This window comes from Muntiacus reevesi, chromosome 5 (genome assembly GCF_963930625.1).
Source record: "Muntiacus reevesi chromosome 5, mMunRee1.1, whole genome shotgun sequence".
NCBI lineage: Eukaryota > Metazoa > Chordata > Mammalia > Artiodactyla > Cervidae > Muntiacus > Muntiacus reevesi.
This window is the reverse complement of record NC_089253.1, coordinates 24,880,497-24,902,831: the sequence shown is the minus strand read 5'-3', so window position 1 is coordinate 24,902,831 and position 22,335 is coordinate 24,880,497. Positions and strand designations below refer to the sequence as shown.

Sequence of the window (22,335 nt, the reverse complement as noted above, 5' to 3'; positions counted from 1 at the left end):
CATGCCCCCTACCTTTAGGGTATTCTCCAGTGCTATGTCAACATGGTAAGCCAGAGGCATTTTCAAAGATGACCAGTAAGGATGGCATTTCAAGGCCTCACTGGGTTTGCTTTCCTTCAGCCGTTAGCTGCAGCTATACCCATCCCAATCTGAAGTAGCTCAGTAGAGGCATTAAAAAAAAAAAAGAGCAGACTTGAAAGTGAAACAACCAAATCACTTCTCCCAAATCACTTTGCGGTAAGAGACATGGGTTAAAATCCTTTCTCCACCACTTACCAGCTGAGTGATTTGGGGTTTATGGAATCAGTCTGAACCACAGTTTCTCCTTCTGGAAACATAGCAAGTGATCAATGAACAGAGCTCTTGTTAAGCGAAATGACCATGACCAAAGGCTCTCTCCTCTGTGAAACCTTGCCCAATGTCTCATCCTAGGGTGTTCAGATTGATTGCTTGCTCCACTGACTTGTCTCAAGGAAAGTTGCTTGCACTTCTATTTGCCACTTAATTTATCCTTCCTTGTATCATAGAAGTTGATGACACACCTATCCATCCACACATCCACTCAGTAAAACTGTACCAAGCTTTCCATGTCCCAATGCTGTGCCAGGCACCAGGAGTTCACAGGTAGATACGATAAGGCCCCAGCCTCGAAGACCTTGGGCTTTTGGGGCAACTCAGAACTGCTGCTGCTGCTAAATCACTTCAGTCATGTCCTACTCTGTGTGACCCCATAGACAGCAGCCCACCAGGCTCCCCTGTCCCTGGGATTCTCCAGGCAAGAACACTGGAGTGGGTTGCCATTTCCTCCTCCAATGAATGAAAGTGAAAAGTGAAAGTGAAGTCGCTCAGTCGTGTACCACTGGTAGCGACCCCATGGACTGCAGCCTACCAAATTCCTCCATCCATGGGATTTTCCAGACAAGAGTACTGGAGTGGGATGCCATTGCCTTCTCAGGACTGGATGTTCCCAATAGATAGTGGCACTATAATAATAATAATAATAATAACAGTAAAGCTTTACAATTATACTGTATTACAATATTTGTCACAGGAAAAACCAGCACTTTGTTTACTTTCTAGATGTTTATTTTATGGTTTAGAACCATTTTGGTAGAATAGAGGAGAGATAATTCTTTCAATCCTTTTCCCATTTAACTTCCAAAGGTTTGGTTTGGCAATAGATACATTAAGGAATAATTGCAAAGACTATATTAAGTGCTGGGCTAGAAGGAGCCCTAGTGTTTTCTGGAGGCTGAGGTAGGAGAGCCCCATTGCCCCAGTGGACTCCCAAGGGCAGAAGCTAAGTCTTCACCTAGCTTCATATCTGTCCTTCAGGCTGAATAGAGGTTAGGTGTCAGCTACTTCAATGCAGTTCACAAAAGGGCATGGGGAGCGCGGATGGGCTCTTCTCAATCCACCTGAGCAATGGAACTCATATATTTTTTTCTTTTGCTGAGGAAACAGCCCCAGAGGTGAAAGAGACTTGCCCAAGATCACAGGAACAGAGAGTGGCAAATGTTTTAATAGTTAACATTTATTGGTTCCTTCTTATGTCAAATATTGGCTAAGGGGCTTTACATGCTTTATTTCGTTTAATCCTTATGACAATTCTGTGAAATAGGCACCCTCGTCGTCTCCATTTCACAGATGTGGAAATTGAGGTGAAGTTAAGAGACGATTTCACAAGGCCATTTAACTATTAAACAGTCAAGTCCCGATTTGCACTCGGCAGATGGTGGTTGACGTTGGAATAACAGCCAGATCCTGGACCTGTACTAGCGGCAGGATGAGGCGTGCGGACAGGTGGACACCGACCTGGGCAAGCAGTGCACAGCCTTGGCCAGCGGCTCTTAGCACCCGGCGTGGGCGGGGCGTGGGCGTGGCCTCCGACTCGCAGTTCTCCACTAGCCTCCCTGGCAGCGTGAGAGTCCCGCCCCCAGCCGAGAGGAGGACAGGGATTGGCTTTTTCGAGGCCGATTGACGGCCCAGCGCTCGAGCCAAGGACGCGGTGGAGGCGGAGTCACAGGAGGAAGTGGGAGTAGAGAAGGCTCGAGGCGGGCTGGCCAGCGGGCCGCCGCCGCCACTTTGTCGAGTCGCCGCCGCCACTGGGGAGATGGAGGGGCCGGGACTGGGCTCGCAGGTGAGTGCGGTTGGGCGCAAGCGTCTCCGGGGCCCGGCGGGTAGCTGAGGCGATGAAGAGACGGAGAGCTTGGGTGTGAGGTAGCTCTCAGAGGGGCCTCAAGGAGCGGAGGGGCAGGGTCCAGGGACGGGGAAGCCTAGAAACGCCGAGAATGATGCAGGGAATTCTCTCCGAGGCGACCGGGAAGAAAAGGCGAAGACATAGGGCTGAGTGCCATACCGGCTCTCCCTCATCCACCTCAGGGCCGGGACCGCTGTGGGCCTGGGAGGGGAGGGAAGCCGTTCCTGGGAGAGGTGTCAGGTGACACACCTGAGTTGGACCAGCCCTTCGTGACCTTGGCCTGAAGTCTGGGAGGTTTGATTCATTTCTCTTTCGGCCGAGGCGCCTGGGAACCTGCCTTCGCCCCACCCAGCCTTGTTCTAGCTCCCTGTTTCCATATCCTTGCTTACTCCTTGGAGTATCTGAAGCTGTTTGTTTAGGTCGGAGAAAGCGGGGTGGAGAGGGAGGTGCGTGATAGCTATCTGCAAAATCCCAAAGGACTCTGTGTGTGGCGGAGGTCGTGCTGGAAGCCAAATGTATTTTCAGAAAACAGGGGTTGCTAATGGGGAGTGACAGGAGGTACATGTTAGCTCCAGGAGAACTAGATTTTTGTCCTTTTTGTTTGTGATCCTGAGCATATTATAGATATTTACTTAATATTTGTTGAATATGAAAAATACTCAGGTTCAGCCAGGGTCTAGTGAGTTCTTAGCATATATATACACCAAATGCTTTTGTGTTCATTATTTAGTTACAGAATTGAAGCATCCTTAAGGTGATAGAATTCCCATTTACAGATGAGAAAACTGAAGCTGTCTCCAGCTGGAGTGAATTGAGTAGTAGATTTTTCTGTCCCTAAGTGGGATTCAAGCAGTTTGAAATGATTGGCTTAGTTGGCCTCTCTAAAAAACGTCTTTGCCATCTTGAGAATGTTCCTCATGCTCCCCCTTTCTCTCCATTCTTTCACCAAGCTGATGTAAGATTAAGTGAGGAACAAAACAGGAGGGAAATTGTCAAATGTTCTTGCATTTTGATAGAGTAAAAAAGGTTTGCAAGCAGACCAGATATTACAAAAGAGTGTAGAACCTTCACATGGAAACTGTCTTGTTTGTTTTCTTCCCCCTTAGAGTTTCAAGGAAAAGTTAGTAGGAGTAATTATCATATCTTAATAACTACCACTCATTTACAGAAGCCTTTAAGTGCTTAAACTTCATTACCTGGTGCTTCAGGAAAGATTGCCCTGCTTGAATTCCCTGCCACACGGAGGGAGAGCATGATTCAGAGGTTGAGATTAAATGGGACAGGGTAGAGATCATTGTTGTTGTTAATAATAATTGCTCTTAACTTTTTCAATAATAATGTAAAGATCTTACCTGTATACGATGCTCTACAGTTTGCAAAATACTTCTGTATTCTTAATCCTCATTGTGACTCTGAGGTTGGGAGGGATTGTTACTACAGTTTTAAAGATTAGAATTGAGGCTCAAAAAGTTGGGAGTCATAGAATTTCCCTGGTGGTCCAGTGGTTAGGACTTAGTGCTTTCACTACCGTGGCACAGGTTTATTCCCTGGTTGGGGAACTGAGGATCCTGCAGGCTTTGTGGTGAGGCAAAAAAAAAAAAAAAGAGAGTCGTCATTTGTTAAAAGTCGAATAGCTGCTAAGTGACAGAGCCAAGACCTCATTCCTTCTACCAGGGGTTAAGCATTGTTACAGGTGCTGGAGAGTAATTGGTGAACGAAACAGACAAGAACATTCCTGCTCTGATTGAATTTGGTTCCTCTGATTCCAGCTGAAAGGTTTGTTTTTTTTTTTTTTTTTTTTTAAACCAGAATTTGCCTTTACTCTCTGGCCCCCAGTTTCCTCTCTGACCTCATTTTTTATTAATACTGCTTTCTTGCTCAATCAACCAAAGCCACACTGGCCCCAAGGCCTTTGTACTTACTATTCGCTCTATCTAGAAAACTCTTTCCTCATATGTTCACATGGCTTACTCCCTCCACTTTTGTAAGGTCTTGACACAAATGTCACGGCAATGTTGGCAGGCCCTCCCCATCATAACCACTATTGGCAACATTCCCTAACCTCCTTCCTTCCTTTATGTTTCTTCTCAGCATTTAATGTCATTAACATACTCTGTAAATAATTGCCCAGTGAATAAACTTGGATACTTAACTCTGTTAATACAGAGTATTTAATGCCATGAGAAATATTAATGGCTATCTGTCTGATCTTTCTTTGTTTTATTTGATAATCGTCAGGATTTTGAGCCTCATGAGAGTTTAAATATGGTTTTCTAGATCTTGGTTTTCTATTTAGTTAATTAACTTTAATGGTACTTATATACTATATAGAAAAAGTAATTGGATTCAAGGTATCTCCACATGAAAAATACCTCTTATATCTTAACTGTGTTCCAGTCATCTACTACTGTGAAACAAATCATCCCAAATCATAGCAGTCAGGATTTTGGCCAGGGTAAAGCAGGGATGGTTTGTTTCTGTTCCACCATGTCTGGAGCCTCTGCTGGAAAGACTTGTCCCCTGGGATGACTCAGGCTGGTATCATTTGGTGGTACCCTCAGTCACACGTCATGATGATTTTGAGCAGGGACACCTGCACGTGGCCTGGGCCTCTGGAGAGCATGGCAGCTGGGTTCCAAGAGTGAATATTTCGAGAGACAGAAAGAGGAAGCTGCTGGTTTCTGAGGCCTGAGCCTGCCGAGCATCACTGGCCGAGTGTCACTTCTGTGGTATTTTATTATCGAAGTAGTCAGAGAGCTCAGATTTGAGAGGGAAGGACGTAGATTCTTTCTTCTTGATGGAGAAGTATCAAAGAACTTGGGGACTTTGTTAAAACAGTCGCCACAGATGTATTCATAGCTGTCTTATAGAATTTTATAATGTCTTGTTCTGCTTTTTCTGCTCCTTGTGGAGGAGAGTATTCAGCTAGCTACAAGTCTTTTTTTTTGTATCCCTGCCCCTCCTTTTCTTTTTCTTATTTTGAATTGTGTCTATTGTGTTCAGGGCCATATCAAGGTGTTTCTTGAACAGTGACTGAAACACAGTAGGCATTCAAGAAATACCTGGTGAATGAATGAATGAATGGATTATAGCAAGAATTTTGTCTTATTCATCCTTTATCCCTAAGTACCTAGTACCCTGACTGGTATATAGTAGGTGTTCTTTACATTTCCCTGAGTGAATGATTAATGAAAACTCTTATGAGTTTGCTGGTGTCTGTTGCTCGATCTATTCTATTACCCTAATATTGTAGGCAGCCATATATCAGTTAGGCTTCCACTACCACGAAGAGTGTTTGCTTATGTGGTGATGCTTTTACCAGTATACATGTCAATAATAACTACTATAACAGCTCTTCTTAGAACCGTAAACATGGATTTGGAAATAACTTTATAGCTACATTGATGTCATATCATTTTACAAATGTAGAAACTGAAGCTCAGGTAGATGATTAGCTACCATCATACAGCCAACCTGAATTCTGAGACTTGGACCTTGTTCTCACGGAGATTACCTTTCAACATGGTAAAAAGGAAACAACTAGAGAGAACTTAAAAAAAAACAGCAAGTAATTTCTAAGAAGGATGTAGGATCGCGACAAACTTTGCTTTAACTTTTGTGTTGGGACTACATGGTTGTTTTCTGTAAACATTTTATGTGACTGTCCTGAAGTTAACCTCCCCCCAAAGCAGGTCATTTCCTTTCTCACCTGTAGCTCTTACGGCAGAATTTTGAGAGTGAGTGATATCTAGAGCAAAGAACATAGCTTACAGCTGTGTCCTCTAAGCTTTTTGATCATGCAGTCCTATCAGTAAAGCAGTTTTGGGCTTGCACCCCTAGTGTAAACCACCTGCAATATGAAAAGCAGGAAAAAAAAAGTTTTCATTGTTGTAAGATGACCTGTATTGTGAGATTAAGGGAATGATGAGAGGCACGTGCACTGCATGCTGGCTGGAAGCTGAGGCCTCCAGCTGCACAGTCAAGATCATCCAGATAATACTGACCGCAGTTTGCTGTCCCTTGTTGGCCCCTGACCAGTTAACTTACATGTTAACAGGGATGATCCTGGGGCATGTGGTGAGCTGGGACGTAAAAAGTTCAGCTCCTTCTGATGTACCTGGGGCCTGGGAGAAGGAGCCAGTCTCCAAATCCATATTATCATGTTATTACTGGATTTGACAGTGTGTTTCTCAATTGTACTCGTAAGTGAATAGCTCAGTATATACTCATGGTAAGGTTTTGAGTTAAAAATACTAAATATAAGTCTGCTTCAGATCAGCCTTTTTGATAATTTGAACATTTGTTTGGAGGGAGGCTGGCCTTCTGTTAGATCAGATTAGACCGTCTCTGTTGCACTTGTGGCCAGTGAAGAGCACCCTTTACGACAAGTGTCAACTCTGCCGTCTTCTTGTTTGCTTGACCTTGTATCAATACTACTGTTATTATTTCAGTTCATCGTTTCTTTGAAGTAATCAGTGTAAGCCACTTGCTTATTTTGGGAAGGATAGTTTTAAAATTAGTTAGTAGTTAAAATTAGGTAATATACCTTGAGAATTACTTAGCCTGATGAATGCCGCAATATGGTGAAGGTCCCATTGTAACCCCTCTGGGTGTGTTCCTTTACGCTGCCCCCAAGTTACCTTGTAAACAGACCATGAGGGTTGACCTGCTTGATATACAGATCGCATGAGTCCTCCAGGACTAAAAACTCATAAAGATTAAAGAAGACAAATTTATAAACTTTTGTGGATTTCCCTCTCCCCTTTGTAAAACATATAGAAGTCATTATAACAGCAGCTTTAACATTTTCTTCTGTTCCCGAATGGGTTACTGAGTGCTTGGCCTGGAGTGCACTTGCCTCGCTTTGGAGACTGTTGGCTTTGACACCAGGCTTTGAGTTTATGTAATCACCTTTAGCTTTTACTCTGATTTGGATTTAGGCAAAAACGACACGAACACAAGGTACCTCCTGTTGTCTACCCTTGGTCACCAATTTTTGCCGTTCCATCACATACTGCTTCAGTTATCACTTGAAGTATCTCTTTGTCTCTGACTTAGCTGCCCCGTTAGACTTAAGCTCCTAGAGGATATGCACTGATGTCTTGTGTTCTAGCATAATGCTTTGCATGTCATAAAAACACAGCAATTAACTGCTGAATAAACTGTTCATAATAAATAAATGCTCTTTATATTGAAATGTATAATCCTCTTCAACTTTCTGCATGAAAAATGAAACTGATGTCCTTAAAACCCTGAGACATAATGAGAAGTAATACATTTTTATCTATATAATATACAACATTTATTTGTGATGAAAAATCTGTATATAAAGAAAGGCTTAATCTTAATGTATAAATGGAAAAAAGATACATAATCCACTAGAAAAACAGACTATGAAAAGGCAATCCACAAAGAGAAAATATGAGACAATAAACAATAAACAACTAGGGACCCGTGAAATGCAAAGCAGGATGCCATGTTTTTTAGCCATCAGATTGGAAAGATTGTAAAAAGAATGGTAATATTCAGTTATGGGGAGGTTTTGGGAAAAAGAACACTTATACTTGCTGCTGGGAATGTGAATTAGGGAAGATAATTGGTCAGTATCTGTTTATGTTTAAAATATATATATATTTTTCTGACCCAGCAGTTCTGCGTTGGTGAATCAATGTTAGAGAATGTATACGATGTTAATTATAGGGTTGTTTAGAGAGTGAATGCTGAAATCAGCTTGCATGTCTAACGTCTAATTATGCTAGATCTTTACAATGGAATAATATTCCATTGTAAACAACAACTGTAAACAGTTGTTTATTTATTGTAGACAAAGAAACAACTATTGTTTACTGACCCCAGGGCTGTACATGATATATTGTTAGGTGAGACAGGCAAGTTGATGAATAATTATATAATCAAATCCCATGTTTGAAGATGTTTTGTTAAATATAAGAAGAAAATCATAAAAACCTGTGTAAACTCTATGATGTTATATATATATCAAAGTATATACAGATAGTGAGGAAGGATATATACCAAACTGTTAATAATAGTATCTCTACTGGTACAAGATTGGGAGGGAAAGAGTACAGAATATCAGCTAAAGTGCTCAGGTCTGTAATTGCTGGAGCTTTAAAATGAGTGTGAATTACTTTATGATTTAAAAAATTTTAAGTTTTATATAAAAAGCAAACTGGTTTCTCTGTTATCTACATCTGCTGTTTATTGAGACTGAAGAAATTCTGAGTAGAGTTTAACTCTTTCCTTGATCCCTGTCTTCTTTCAGTTGGAGGTAGTTATAATTACTGTGATGTGGTGAAGAGAATCCCGATGTCCTTTTGATGTTTTAATCTCATTACGTATATGTTTATATTTATCTGTGTGAGTGTGTGCATGTAAATAAGAGTGTCATGCAATGAGGTTGAATTTTCCAGAGAAGTCAGAACTTGTGTATTCAAAAAACATTTGTGATTCTAGCTCTGGCTAAGGAGCAAAGAACCCTCCAACATGTCTGTCCCCTCGAATGGACTGGATAGAATAGAATGCTCTTTAAGGATTTGCAGAAGAAAATTGTAGCAGGCAGAGCAGGGGGAAAGACCAGAATTTGAAAAACCACTGAACCAGGAGCTAGTTTGCCTTTTTCCCATCTGAGTCCCCTCCTCTCCTCCACCCCCCACCCTGGGACTTGAACCCTGGCAGTGAGCATCCCTGCAGACAGGAGTGCTCGTGGAGAAGTCCTCTAGTTCAGGTTCAAGAAGCAGGAAAGTGGTCTCCTGGCAGCACAAGCACCTGAAACTCCGAGGGAGGAGAACTTCCTCTCTGAGCAGAGGAGGTGTGGTCCCAAGGCAGTGGTTGTTAGAAGTGACAGCAGAAGCGTGATCCATGAAAGAAAAAAACAATCGCTATATTATACTTCATTGAATTAAAAATATTTGCTGTATGAAAGAGACTTAAGAAATGGGAAGATAAGCTACAGATGGGTAGAATATATTTACAAATCACATATCTGACAAAGGACTTACTTACGTCTAGCGTGTGTAATGTAAGGAACTCTCAAAACTTAGCAGTGAGAAAATAGCCCAATTGAAAAAATGAGTAGAAAGACAGTTCACCAAAGAAGATATACAGATAGCAAATAGCACATGAGATGACACTCAGCCCCCGTTAGCCATTAGGGATATTCAGTCTGAGGCCTGATGAAACACTACTACACATCTATTATACTGACGAGAGAGTATCAGTGCCAGAGGTTGCAGGGCAAGTGGAACTCTCGTAATTGCTAATGGCAATGCAAAATGGTCCAGCCACTCCGGAAAACGATTTGGCAATTCCTTATAAATTTAACGTCTCCTTACCAGATGGTCAAGTAAATTTCACTGTTAGAGAAGCAAAACATATGTTCACACAAAATGTATGTTTATAGCAGCTCCATTTATAATTGCCAGAAGCTGGAAACAACCCAGGTGGGTTGTTTAAATGGATAAACTGTGATACATTCATGTAATGGAATACTATATAGCAGGAAAGGAACTATTAATAACTTAGAGTAACTTGGATGAGTCTCAGCATTATGCTGAGTGCAAGAAGCCAGTCGTAGAAGATTATATTCTGCATTTTTCCATTGTTTGACAGTCTGGGAAAGAAAAAAATAAGTAATGAAGAACATATCCATGGTTGCCAGGAGCTGAGGTAGTTGAGCTAGAGATGTGGCTTAAAAGGAATATCCCAAGGGTGTCTCTTGAGGTGTTGGACCTGTTCTGGATCCTGATTTTGGTAGTGATTGCAAGACTCCACATGTGTTAAAATCCACAGAACTATACACCAAGAGGTCACTTTAACTGTAAAATAACTTAGAACAAAAGTACTGATCGCTTATGAGTAACCTGTTGAAGGATTATGAACTTCTTTCAGTAAATCTGTCATTTCTTTAATCTTTTTTGGAACTCCTGGAGAATTGATGTAAGCACATTTCACATATCTTCGGTTTTCTATTTCTGATGTGTATTCATCCTTTCAGAGTTGTTTTTAAACAATGAGACTTCCCTGGTAGCTCAGGCGGTAAAGCGTTCTACCTACAGTGCGGGAGACCTGGGTTCGATCCCTGGCTTAGGAAGATCTCCTGGTGAAGGGAATGGCAACCCACTCCGGTATTCTTGCCCACCCCCACCCCCCCACCCCCCCAAAAAAGGGGCTCAAGGGGACTTTCCTGGTGACTCAGATGGTAAGGCGTCTGCCTACAATGCGGGAGACCCAGGTTCGATCCCTGGGTCGGGAAGATCCTCTGGAGAAGGAAATGGCAGCCCACTCCAGTACTCTCGCCTGGAAAATCCCATGGACAGAGGAGCGTGGTAGGCTATAGTCCATGGGATTGCAAAGAGAAGGAAATGGCAGCCCACTCCAGTATTCTTGCCTGGAAAATCCCATGGACGGAGGAGCCTGGTGGGCTACAGTCCATGGGGTCGCAAAGAGTCAGACACGGCTGAGCAGCTTCACTTTAAACAATGAGAAGTTGTTCAGAGACAGGTCTGGTGAATAAGGTGGATAAAAGTCTGGTAAAAACTTTATGGTATCTTTACCATAGATGGGGTTATAAAATAAAAAACCAGTTTGGATCTCCAGGAATGATTTGCTAGATATTTGGTGTGAACCTCTCCCTTAAATGCAACTAAACATGCTGGGTACAGTAGAAAATCTTTTTAGGTATTTTATATTGTATATGCTATTGTAAATTTTAAAAAAGATCCCTTCGGGTTTTCTGTGTGTATGATCATGTTGTCTGCAGGTAAAGGTGGATTTGCTTCTTTTCTAACCTGTACACACTTTTCCTTTCCTTTGCTCTTGCTCTGTCCAGGACTTCATTACACTGTTGATGACAAGTGGTGATAGTGGGCATTCTTGTTTCATCTCAGTCTTTACACTTAAAACATTCAGTCTTTTACTGTTAAGTGTGTGGTAGCTGTAGATTTTTAAAAAATGATTCATTTATTTTTGGCTGTTGTGGGTCTTTGTTGCCACATGTGGGCCTTTCTCTAGTTGAGGAGGGCAGGGAACGGCTCTCTATTGCAGCGCTTGGGCTTCTCGTACGGTGACTTCTTGTTGTGTTTAGGCTTCAGTAGTCGGGCTACATGGGTGCAGTAGCTGTGGTTCTTGGACTCGAGAGCACAGGCGCAGTAGCTGTGGTGCATGAGCTCAGCTGCTGGCAGCATGTGGGATCTTCCCAGATCAGGGGTCGTATCCGTATCTCCTGCATTGACATGTGCGTTCTTTACCATTGAGCTAACAGGGAAGCCCTGTAGATTTCTTGTAAATGCTCTTTATCAGGTTGAGAAAATCCCCTTCTTTCCCTACTGTGGCAAGAGTGTTTGTTATGCATGGGTGTTGCATTCTGTCAAAGGCTTTTGTTCTGCTGAATTGGGTATCTTTATTTTGTGAAGATGATGGATTATACTGATACCTTTTGAAATGTTTAAGCTTGGTTGTAATGTATATTATGCTTTTTATATTTGAATCACTGAATACAATTTTGCTGACATTTCATTAGGATCTTTACATGTGTATTCATGAAGGGTATTAAGTCTAGTTTTTGTTACTGTGAATGTCTTGGGTTTTTTTTTTTTTTTTTTTTTTCATTTTATTTTTAAATTTTTTTTTATTTTTCAGTGGGTTTTGTCATACATTGATATGAATCAGCCATAGAGTTACACGTATTCCCCATCCCGATCCCCCCTCCCACCTCCCTCTCCACCCGATTCCTCTGGGTCTTCCCAGCCCACCAGGCCCGAGCACTTGACTCATGCATCTCACCTGGGCTGGTGATCTGTTTCACCATAGATAATATACATGCTGTTCTTTCAAAACATCCCACCCTCACCTTCTCCCACAGAGTTCAAAAGTCTGTTCTGTACTTCTGTGTCTCTTTTTCTGTTTTGCATATAGGGTTATCGTTACTATCTTTCTAAATTCCATATATATGTGTTAGTATACTGTAATGTTCTTTATCTTTCTGGCTTACTTCACTCTGTATAATGGGCTCCAGTTTCATCCATCTCATTAGAACTGATTCAAATGAATTCTTTTTAATGGCTGAGTAATATTCCATGGTGTATATGTACCACAGCTTCCTTATCCATTCATCTGCTGATGGGCATCTACGTTGCTTCCATGTCCTGGCTATTATAAACAGTGCTGTGATGAACACTGGGGTGCACGTGTCTCTTTCAGATCTGGTTTCCTCGGTGTGTATGCCTAGAAGTGGTATTGCTGGGTCATATGGCAGTTCTATTTCCAGTTTTTTAAGAAATCTCCACACTGTTCTCCATAGTGGCTGTACTAGTTTGCATTCCCACCAACAGTGTAAGAGGGTTCCCTTTTCTCCACACCCTCTCCAGCATTTATTGCTTGTAGACTTTTGGATAGCAGCCATCCTGACTGGCATGTAATGGTACCTCATTGTGGTTTTGATTTGCATTTCTCTGATGATGAGTGATGTTGAGCATCTTTTCATGTGTTTGTTAGCCATCTGTATGTCTTCTTTGGAGAAATGTCTGTTTAGTTCTTTGGCCCATTTTTTGATTGGGTCATTTATTTTTCTGGAATTGAGCTTCAGGAGTTGCTTGTATATTTTTGAGATTAATCCTTTGTCTGTTTCCTCATTTGCTATTATTTTCTCCCAGTCTGAGGGCTGTCTTTTCACCTTACTTATAGTTTCCTTTGTTGTGCAAAAGCTTTTAATTTTCATTAGGTCCCATTTGTTTATTTTTGCTTTTATTTCCAATATTCTGGGAGGTGGGTCATAGAAGATCTTGCTGTGATTTATGTCAGAGAGTGTTTTGCCTATGTTCTCCTCTAGGAGTTTTATAGTTTCTGGTCTTACATTTAGATATTTAATCCATTTTGAGTTTATTTTTGTGTATGGTGTTAGAAAGTGTTCTAGTTTCATTCTTTTACAAGTGGTTGACCAGTTTTCCTAGCACTACTTGTTAAAGAGATTGTCTTCTTTCCATTGTTGGTCTTATTTTTGGGATCATGCTGTCTCCTAAAATGAGCTAGTAAGCAATCCGTCTGTATTCTAAAGGAGTTGGTATAATTTCTTCCCTGAATGTTTTCCTAATGTTTGCTGGTTAAAAGTTACTTGGGCCTGGAGTTGTTTTGTTTTTATTTGATGGGAAGTTTTTGTTTGTTTAATACTTTTATTTATTTACTTGACCACGCCAGGTCTTCACTGTGGGATGTGAACCCTTTGGTGTGGCGTGTGGGGTCTAGCTCCCTGACTAGGGATCAAACCTGGGCCCCCTGCATTGGGAGCACAGAGTCTTAGCCACTGGACTACGAGGAAGTCCCTACTGGGAAGTTTTAAAATTATGAACTCAATTTCTTTAATAGACAGAGTGCTACTCGTTTCTTTTTAATTCCATTTTGATAACTTGTGTGTTCTGAGAAAATTTTTTGCATTTCATGTAGGTCATTGAATTTAATGGCATAAACATGATCACAGAAGTCCCTTATTACCCTTTTAGTGTTTGCAGAATCTTGTAAGTGTCCTCTTTTTTAAACCTGCTATATGTCATTGACATCTTTATTTTTGATCAGCCTGGAGGTTTATCAATTTTATTGATTTATTATTTCCAAAGAACCAGCTTTTTAAAGAAAAACTTTACACTATGTTTTTCTTTCCTTTTTGGTAATTTTTATTTATTTATTTTGATTGCCCTAGGTCTTCATTGCTTTGGCAGGCTTCTGAGTTTCAGCAATCAGGGGCTACTCTTCATTGAGATTTGTGGGCTTCTCATTACAGTGGCTTCTCTTTCTGCGGAACACAGGCTCGAGGCATATGGGCTTCAGTAGCTGTGGCTCGTGGGCTCTAGAGCGTGGGCTCAGTAGTTGTGTCACACAGGCCCAGCTGCGCTATGGCCCATGTAATTTCTCAACCAGGGATGGAACCATGGGCAAATTCCCATCTACTGCACTACCAAGGAAGTCCCAAGAACAGCTTTTGGTTTCAGTGATTCTGCATTTTTCTTCTTTTTTATATTCCATGGATTTCCCTATCTTTATTGTTTCATTCATTCTACTTTGGGTTTACTTTCCTTCTCTAGATTCTTAAGGCAAAAGCTTAGGTCATTTATTTTAGTTTCTTCTTTTTTTTCCCATTCAGTTTAGTTTAGTCGCTCAGTCGTGTCTGACTCTTTGTGACCCCATGGACTGCAGCACACCAGCCTCCCTGTCCATCACCAACTCCTGGAGCTTACTCAAACTCATGTTCATTGAGTCCATGATGCCATCCAACCATCTCATCCTCTATTGTCCCCTTCTCCTCCCGCCTTTAATCTTTCCCGGCATCAGGGTCTTTTCCAATGAGTTGGTTCCTCGCATCAGGTGGCCAAATTATTGGAGTTTCAGCTTCAGCATCAGTCTTTCCAATGAATATTCAGGACTGATTTCCTTTAGGATGGACTGGTTGGATCTCCTTGCAGTCCAAGAACTCTCAAGAGTCTTTTTCCCATTATAAGGATTTAAAGCTAAAAATTCACTGTATTTACAACTGTGTTGTTTAGTTTCCAAATATTCTTACATATCCTTTCATTATTGATTTTTAATTTAATTCCAGCTGTGGCCAGAGAACATACTCTGTATGAATTCAACCCATATAAGTTTATTGAGACTTATTTTATGGCCCAGTATATTATCTGTCTTGGTGAATAGTCCATGTGTACTTGGAACACATATCTATTCTGTTGTTGGGTGGGATTTTATGAAAACGTCAGTTGGATCCAATTGGTGGGTAGTGTTATGTCTTCTTGGTGGTGCAGCGGTAAAGAATTGCCTGCCAGTGCAGGAGACAGGGTAGACGCGAGTTTGATCCCTTGGTCGGGAAGATCCCCTGGAGAAGGAAATGGCAACCCACTCCAGTATTCTTACCTGGAGAATCCCATGGACAGAGGAGCCTAGTGGGCTACAGTCCAGGGGGTCCCAAAGAGTCGGACACGACTGAGTGACTGAGCACGCACACATGCATCTGTTTCTGATTTCTCTATTTTTCTAGTAGCTGAAAGAAGTACTAAAATACTCAACTCTAATAATGAATTTTCCTGTTTTTCTTTTTGCCTCATGAATTTTGAAGTTCCTTTTGGGTGCACATGTGTTTTTAACATTGTTATATCTTCTTGATAAATTGCCTTCTTTAATATTTTGAAACGTCCCTCCTTATCTCTGGTAATATTTCTTGTGTTGATGTTTACTTTGTCTTATATTAATAGAACCATTGAATTCCTTATGCTTATTTTGTTTTTGCATGGCATATCTCTTTCTATCCTTTATTTTTAACCTATGTATGTTTTTGTATTTAATGTGAGTTTCATGTAGAGGACATGTAGTTTTCTTGGTGTTTGCTTTTTTAAAAATCCAGTCTAACAAACTGCCTTTCATTTGGTTTTCTTTAGACCATGAGTATTTAATGTGATTATAAACATAGTTTAGTATAAATGTATTACCTTATATGTTTTATTCCTTCTCTGTTCTTTGTTCATTTTCCCTCTACTTTTCCTGCAGTTTGGAAGATACTGAGTATGTTTTAAGTATTTTATTTTATTTCTGCTATTGACTTATTGCATGACTTTATTTATTTAGAAGTTGCTCTTGGGTTTACTTACCACTTTATCTGCAAATACTATTTTAAGAATCTCCTGTAACAGTAGACTTCTGTTTATTGTCATCAAGAAATTAAAAAATGTGAAAAGTCTGTTATGTTGACCCATGTAATTATACATATTTACCCATGTAGTTCTGTCATTCTTTATTTCTTTGTATCGACTCAGATTTCTGTCTGGTATTATTTTCCTTTAGCCTGAAGAACATCCTTTTTTATTTCCTGTAAGATAGTGTCTGTTGGCAGTTTTCTTAGCTTTGATTTGTTTGAAAAAAGTGTTTCTTTCATTCCTATTTTTCAAGAATATTTTTGTTAGTGTTTGCAGGTTGTTTTTTCCTTTAGATTTTTAAAACTGTCTTGCTTTTGTCTTCTGGCTAGTACTTACTGATAAGAAGTCTGAGTTCATTCTTTGCTTTTTTGAACATGATGTGTCTTTTTCCATGGATTGCTATCCTTTATCATTGGTTTCAAGTGGTTTGATTATTATATGCCTTGGTGTAATATTATGAGCTGGGTGCTACTTTGGTTTGTTGAGCTCGTAGGAGCCATGGGTTTATAATTTTCACCAAATTTGGAAGGTTTTTGGCTGTTGTTTAGTCAAATATTTAAAAGTATTTCCTCTTCCTCTTCTGGAATTTCATTTATACATTGGGATGTAGCCTTAGGGTGTATTCGCCATGACTTCCTGAAGCAGACGCTTGGTGACCTTCCTGCTGTCAAGAACCATGACCCTCCACCTATTACAAGTAACAGAATACTTTGGTGTCTTTTACAGATGGCCTTTGTTTTATGACAGAAATATTTGGTTGGTGCAAATGTTATTGCAGTTTCAGACCATGAATGTTATATCATCATAACTAGGTTCAAGCACATCTTTATTAATCAAAATATGAACCATTATAGTTAGCATGTTTTTGCCAACAAGAATAAGTTTGTTTATTCCTGTAGTGTAAAAATCTGTGCTTTGCAATTCAACAAGCTCTTTAAAAACATTTTCTGTCTCCTGCTGGTTTTGGAAGGGTTTTCCCTGCAAAAAGTTGTCGAGATGCTTGAAGAAGTGATAGTCATTTGGTGAAAGGTCAGGTGACTATGAGGGCTTCCCTGGTGGCTCAGATGGTAAAGCATCCACCTGCAATGCAGGAGACCGAGGTTCAATCCCTGGGTTGGGAAGATCCCCTGGAGAAGAGAATAGCTACCCACTCCAGTATTCTTGCCTGGAGAATTCCATGGACAGAGGAGCCTGGTGGACTAGAGTCCATGGAGTTGCAAAGAGTCAGACACAACTGAGCAACTGACACTTTCACTTCAGGTGAATATGGTGGATGAGGCAAAACTTTGTGGCCCACTTTGTTGAACTTTTAAAGTGTTGGTTGTGCGACATGTGGTCGGGCATTGTCATGGAGAAGAATTGGGTCCTTCGTGTTGACCAATGCCAGCTGCAGGGGTTGCAGTTTCCTGTTCATCTCATCAATTTGCTGAGCATACTTCTCTGATGCAATGGGTTCCCAGGGGTTCAGAATGCTGTAGTGGATCAGACTGGCAGCAGACCACCAGACTGACCATGACCTTTTATTTTGATGCAAGTTTGACTTTGGGAAGTGCTTTGGAGCTTTTTCTCAGTCCAACCACTGAGCTGATTGTCACCCGGGGTTGTATGGAATCTGCTTTTTGTCGCATATCACAATCACAATCAAAAAATGGTTTGTTGTTGTGTAGAATAACAGAAGATGACACTTTGAAACAATTTTTTTGATTTGCAGTCAACTCATGAAACACCCACTTATTGAGCTTTTTCAGCTTTCCAGTTTGCTTCAAATGCTGAATGACCATAGACTGGTCGGTGTTGAGTTCTTCAGCACCTTCTGTAGTTGTAAGAGGAGTAGCTTGATGATGGCTTTCCATTGGCTGTTGTCAACTTTCAACAGCTGTCCACTGCACTCTTCATCGTCAAGGCTCTCGTCTCCTTTGCAAAACTTCCTGAAGCACCACCGCACGTACTGTTTGTTAGCAGTTTCTGAGCCAAGTGCGCTGTTGATGTTGCGAGTTGTCTCTGCTGCTTTATGATCGATCCATTTTGAACTTGAATTAAAAAATAACTGGAATTTACTTTTTGTCTAACATCATTTCATAGTCTAAGATAAATATAAACATCAGGTAATAAGTCATTAGGAACAAAACCAAGTGAGAAGTATGCGTTAAAGTGACGTATAACATAACTACATTTATTTGAGAATGTATTCCAGTGTTGAAAGGCAGAGTTCAACAGTGCAAAACCACAATTACTTTTGCACCAACCTAATACCTAATTTGGAATTTTCTAATATTAAGCATCTAATCCTAGTGAATAGAATTAAAAGGAAAATCTTCTGTAGGCTATACCTCTAAGAATGAAAAACAAATCATTTAACTGATAGATATTGTCAATAGTACCAAATGCTTTATGATGTAGTTGAATGTGACGTTGATTCTCTTGCTGTGCCTTGTCAAATTACTCTTACTCTTCAGTGCAGGAATCACAGCCATGGCCCCTACCCTCCAGGATTTGGTCGACATGGAGTGTGTGCGCATGAAAACAAAGAACTTGCCAAGGCGAGAGAAGCTCTTCCTCTTATAGAGGATTCTAGTAACTGTGACATTGTAAAAGCTACTCAGTAAGTCTGCCTAATGCTTTGCTTTATCCTTAGTTTCTGTTGAGTTACAATAACCTATGTGCAGTTCATGGCACTCCCGTGTACACCTTCCTCCCTTCATACTCCAGTGATAGTGTGTTTGTCATACCAGCATCAGAGCGTTTGATACAGTGCACCTTAGTTTTTTATTAATGGTCTCTTCCATTAGATTGTGAACTTCTGAGCAAAAGCATGTCTTTTCCATCTTTGTAACCCCAGCGCTTTTGCACAGTTTCTGTCTTGTATTAGGTTCTCAATAAGTGTTCATTGAGTGAGCAGATAGTTTTAAATGACACTCATGCTAGACTCTGAGTTTGAAATACACATCTTAGGCTTTTAAACTATACTACAACCTAAATATGAAGATGAGATGAATACAACTCACACATGTAGGGGTATTTTAAACATTTATTGATTACTTTCTATGTAGCTATTTTGTTGGGTGCCCTAGAAGAAAGTCAGTAAAATAGAAACAGGTTTTCTGACCACTTGAAACTATAGTTTCCGACCACTTGAAACATAGTTGGTTGTTTTGCTTTCACTGAAAATGAAATAATGTTTCAAGTTTCTCCTTAAGATTGCCACCTGTGAGTATTTGCCTTAAATTATTTCCAACATTTTCACCCTCATGGATCTCACTGATTGTTAACATCTACCACATCTCTTGCCATTGAATATGTTTTGAAATATTTTGCCTGTCAGATTATGTTAATTAGTAGGCCACGTTATCAGTAATCAAATATAGGCCTGCCTGTCAGAGCTTCTAATCTGCATGAAAGAAACCAATGTTACTGCACAAACTTGATATAGTTTCTGTCAAAAGTGAAGATGTTTGGTGATTGGTTAACCTGTTTGGCTTTAATACAGACTAATATATTGCTTAGGTTTGTTAAAAAGTAATCGACAATTATTTGAATATTCTAATTACTAATTTACATGAATTCTGGAGGCCCTGGGAACCACTACTTTAGTTGAATATTGTTTGATAATGTTTGTATTGTTATATTTATATGAAGATGATATGAAGTGTTTATATGAAGTTTATATGAAGTGTTTATATGAAGTGTTCTTAAGGTAAATAGATATTTACTTTAATTAAAATGGAATCATTTAAATGTTTCACTGCTTTCAGTAAAGCTCTGTTACAATAAGTGTGAAAAATTAGGCTACATCATAGGGAATCTCAATAAAAACTCATATATCTTTCCTAAAATTTTCTTCAGGTCTTGGACTTTCTTAAGTGGTTGTGAGAAGATATTTAGGTAGTATTTGGGAATGGTGAAAAAGAGCTAGTTAGGATAGGTATTTTTTTATTTTCTAAATCATAATGTCCGTAAATAATTTGTACTCTTTATGATTCTCATGTAAAGGGAGTATCTCTCTTTTTTTGATTCCCAATTATTTTTTATTAATTTTTTTTAATTGGTGGAAAATTGGTTTACAATTTTGTGTTGGCTTCTGCTATACAGCAACACGAATCAGTCATAATTATTTATATATATATATATATCTCCCTTCTGTCCTGAACCTCCTTCCTCTCCCCATCCCACCCCTCTCGGTCATCACAGGGGAGTATTTATTTTCCAATAAAGTGTTAAAGTTGATATTTAAAAGATGGAGAACGTAAATATATATATGTATCATTATCAGCAACTCATTTTCTCTAATATCTTCACTTCTCGTCAGATGGGTATCTATCTTTTAAAAAATGCCATAAAGACAGGCATGTACACATTTTGATGAGGTGGAAGTTATTTAATAGTGTGGGAAACAGACATTCTGCCATTTGTTTTGATTTTGACCCTTGAAGGCACAGTAAAACATTCAGGTCCCTCTAAATAAAAGTAAGTTTCAAAGAAACTGAATGATCTAGTAGGACTTAATAGTTTCTATTGAAAAGAAATAGAGCTAATGAATGATTTTGAAAATTATTTTAGCATTAAAGAGAGAGATTTCTCTCCTACTTTTCATTCTGATAAATAGTTCTCTCAAGTATCCCTTCAGTCATTCCCTCCTTTCCATTCTTTTCCCTGAGGCTCCCTTTGCTGATCACCTGTCTCTAATACAAGAGCCTCTAAACTGGTCTCTCAGTCTTCACCTCAAGTTAGCTTCCATATTGCACTAATGTGATCTTTCTTACAGCCCAAAGCCTGAGTGCTTTCTTCTTTAAAACCTGCACTGGCTTCCCCTTGAGCCATAAAGACTAAATTTCACAGCATGGCAGAGAAGGATCATGCAGGCTTTGCCTGCCTCTCCTAGCCTCATCTCTTGCCATTGCCTTTCTTATGCTTTATGCTTCTGCAGTGCTAAATTGCTTATTATTTCTCCAAACATCTGTGTAGTTTCATATCTCTGGTTTTTGTACATGCTGTTACCTCTGCCTGAAATGTCTTCCCTTCATAGCTTGTACATCATGTTCCATCTACTTCAGGAAGAGCTAATCATTCCTTCCTTTTCTGTACCTACACCATGTCCATGTTTTATTGTTGAATTTATCCCATTCTAGTTTGCTTTTAGTCTCGCTCCCTTATTGTGAGATCATCGCTTGGACTTTGATTTGGGGATAAGATTATTGTCCAGAATCAGCACCATGCTTTCCTGGTGCATAGTGGAAGATCCAGTGAAACTTATTGAAAGAGGAAAACTATGAATGTTAAAAGTTTATTTCAGAAAATCAGGTTCAAGTCCAAATAGATTCATCTGTCTGATCAGCTAGTAGCCAGGTTTACTTCTGTTGTTTGGGTTTACATCCCATCCACTTTATGAATATCTTTGCTAATTGTTATATTTCTGTGTTGGCTGAAAGACACACTGGATAAAGACATGGTAAAAGAAAAAGACATTTTGATAGCTGAAATTATGTTAATGGTATCAGTCATGCCTTTTATTTTCCATCTTGTTGCAGATACGGCATTTTTGAGCGATGTAAAGAGTTGGTAGAAGCAGGATATGATGTCAGACAACCAGACAAAGAAAATGTGTCTCTTCTTCACTGGGCTGCCATTAATAACAGGCTGGATCTTGTAAAGTAAGATGGGATATATGTGTGTTAATTAAGTGTGTGTTTTATAATTCTAAACCTTTCCTTCATTTGTCTTTTCTCTTTTCAAGTGCAAGTATGTATGTTGAGCCACCTCTAATCCTTTATTATAAATGAATGCTTGAACTTTGTGCCATGCACAGTGGTTATCATAGTATTGAAAAGGACCTCAGAGATCATCTGGACCAGGACTCTCGTTGGCCCAGAAATAAAAATTAAAAATGAAGTCACAGTTCAGGCAATGAATTTGAACATTTTTGGACATGGAACAACGGGCTGATTCAAAACTGGGAAAGGAGTACATCAAAGCTGTATATTGTCATTCTGCTTATTTAACTTATATGCAGAGTACATCATGCAAAATGCTGGGCTGGATGAAGCACAAGCTGGAGTCAACATTGCTGGTAGAAATATCAATAACCTCAGATATGCAGATGATACCACCCTTACGGCAGAAAGCGAAGAGGAACTAAAGAGTCTCTTGATGAAGGTGAAACAGGAGAGTGAAAAAGCTGACTTAAAACTCAACATTCAAAAAATTAAGAGCGTAGCATCTGTTCCCATCACTTCATGGCAAGTAGATGGGGAAACATTGGAAACAGTGACAGACTTTATTTTCTTGGACTCCAAAATCACTGCGGATGGTGACTGCAACCTTGAAAGTTTTAAAAGACACTTGCTCCTTGGAAGAAAAGCTATGACAAACCTAGACAGTGTATTAAAAAGTAGAGACATTACTTTGCCGACAAAGGTCCGTATAGTCCAAGCTATGTTTTTTGCAGTA

The 22,335-nt window shown here is 39.9% G+C and overlaps 1 protein-coding gene across 1 annotated transcript in view; it reads left to right on the top strand.

Moving 5' to 3' along the window:
• Positions 1 to 2,032: 2,032 nt before the first annotated feature.
• The window catches only part of ZDHHC13 (zinc finger DHHC-type palmitoyltransferase 13), a 52,709-nt gene continuing 32,406 nt past the window's right edge, over positions 2,033 to 22,335 (top strand). The window contains exons 1-3 of the mRNA XM_065937250.1: positions 2,033 to 2,140; positions 18,348 to 18,493; positions 21,417 to 21,539. Coding sequence (XP_065793322.1) covers positions 2,114 to 2,140; positions 18,348 to 18,493; positions 21,417 to 21,539 — 296 coding nt within the window. The 5' untranslated portion in view covers positions 2,033 to 2,113. The remainder of the gene's footprint in view (positions 2,141 to 18,347; positions 18,494 to 21,416; positions 21,540 to 22,335) is intronic.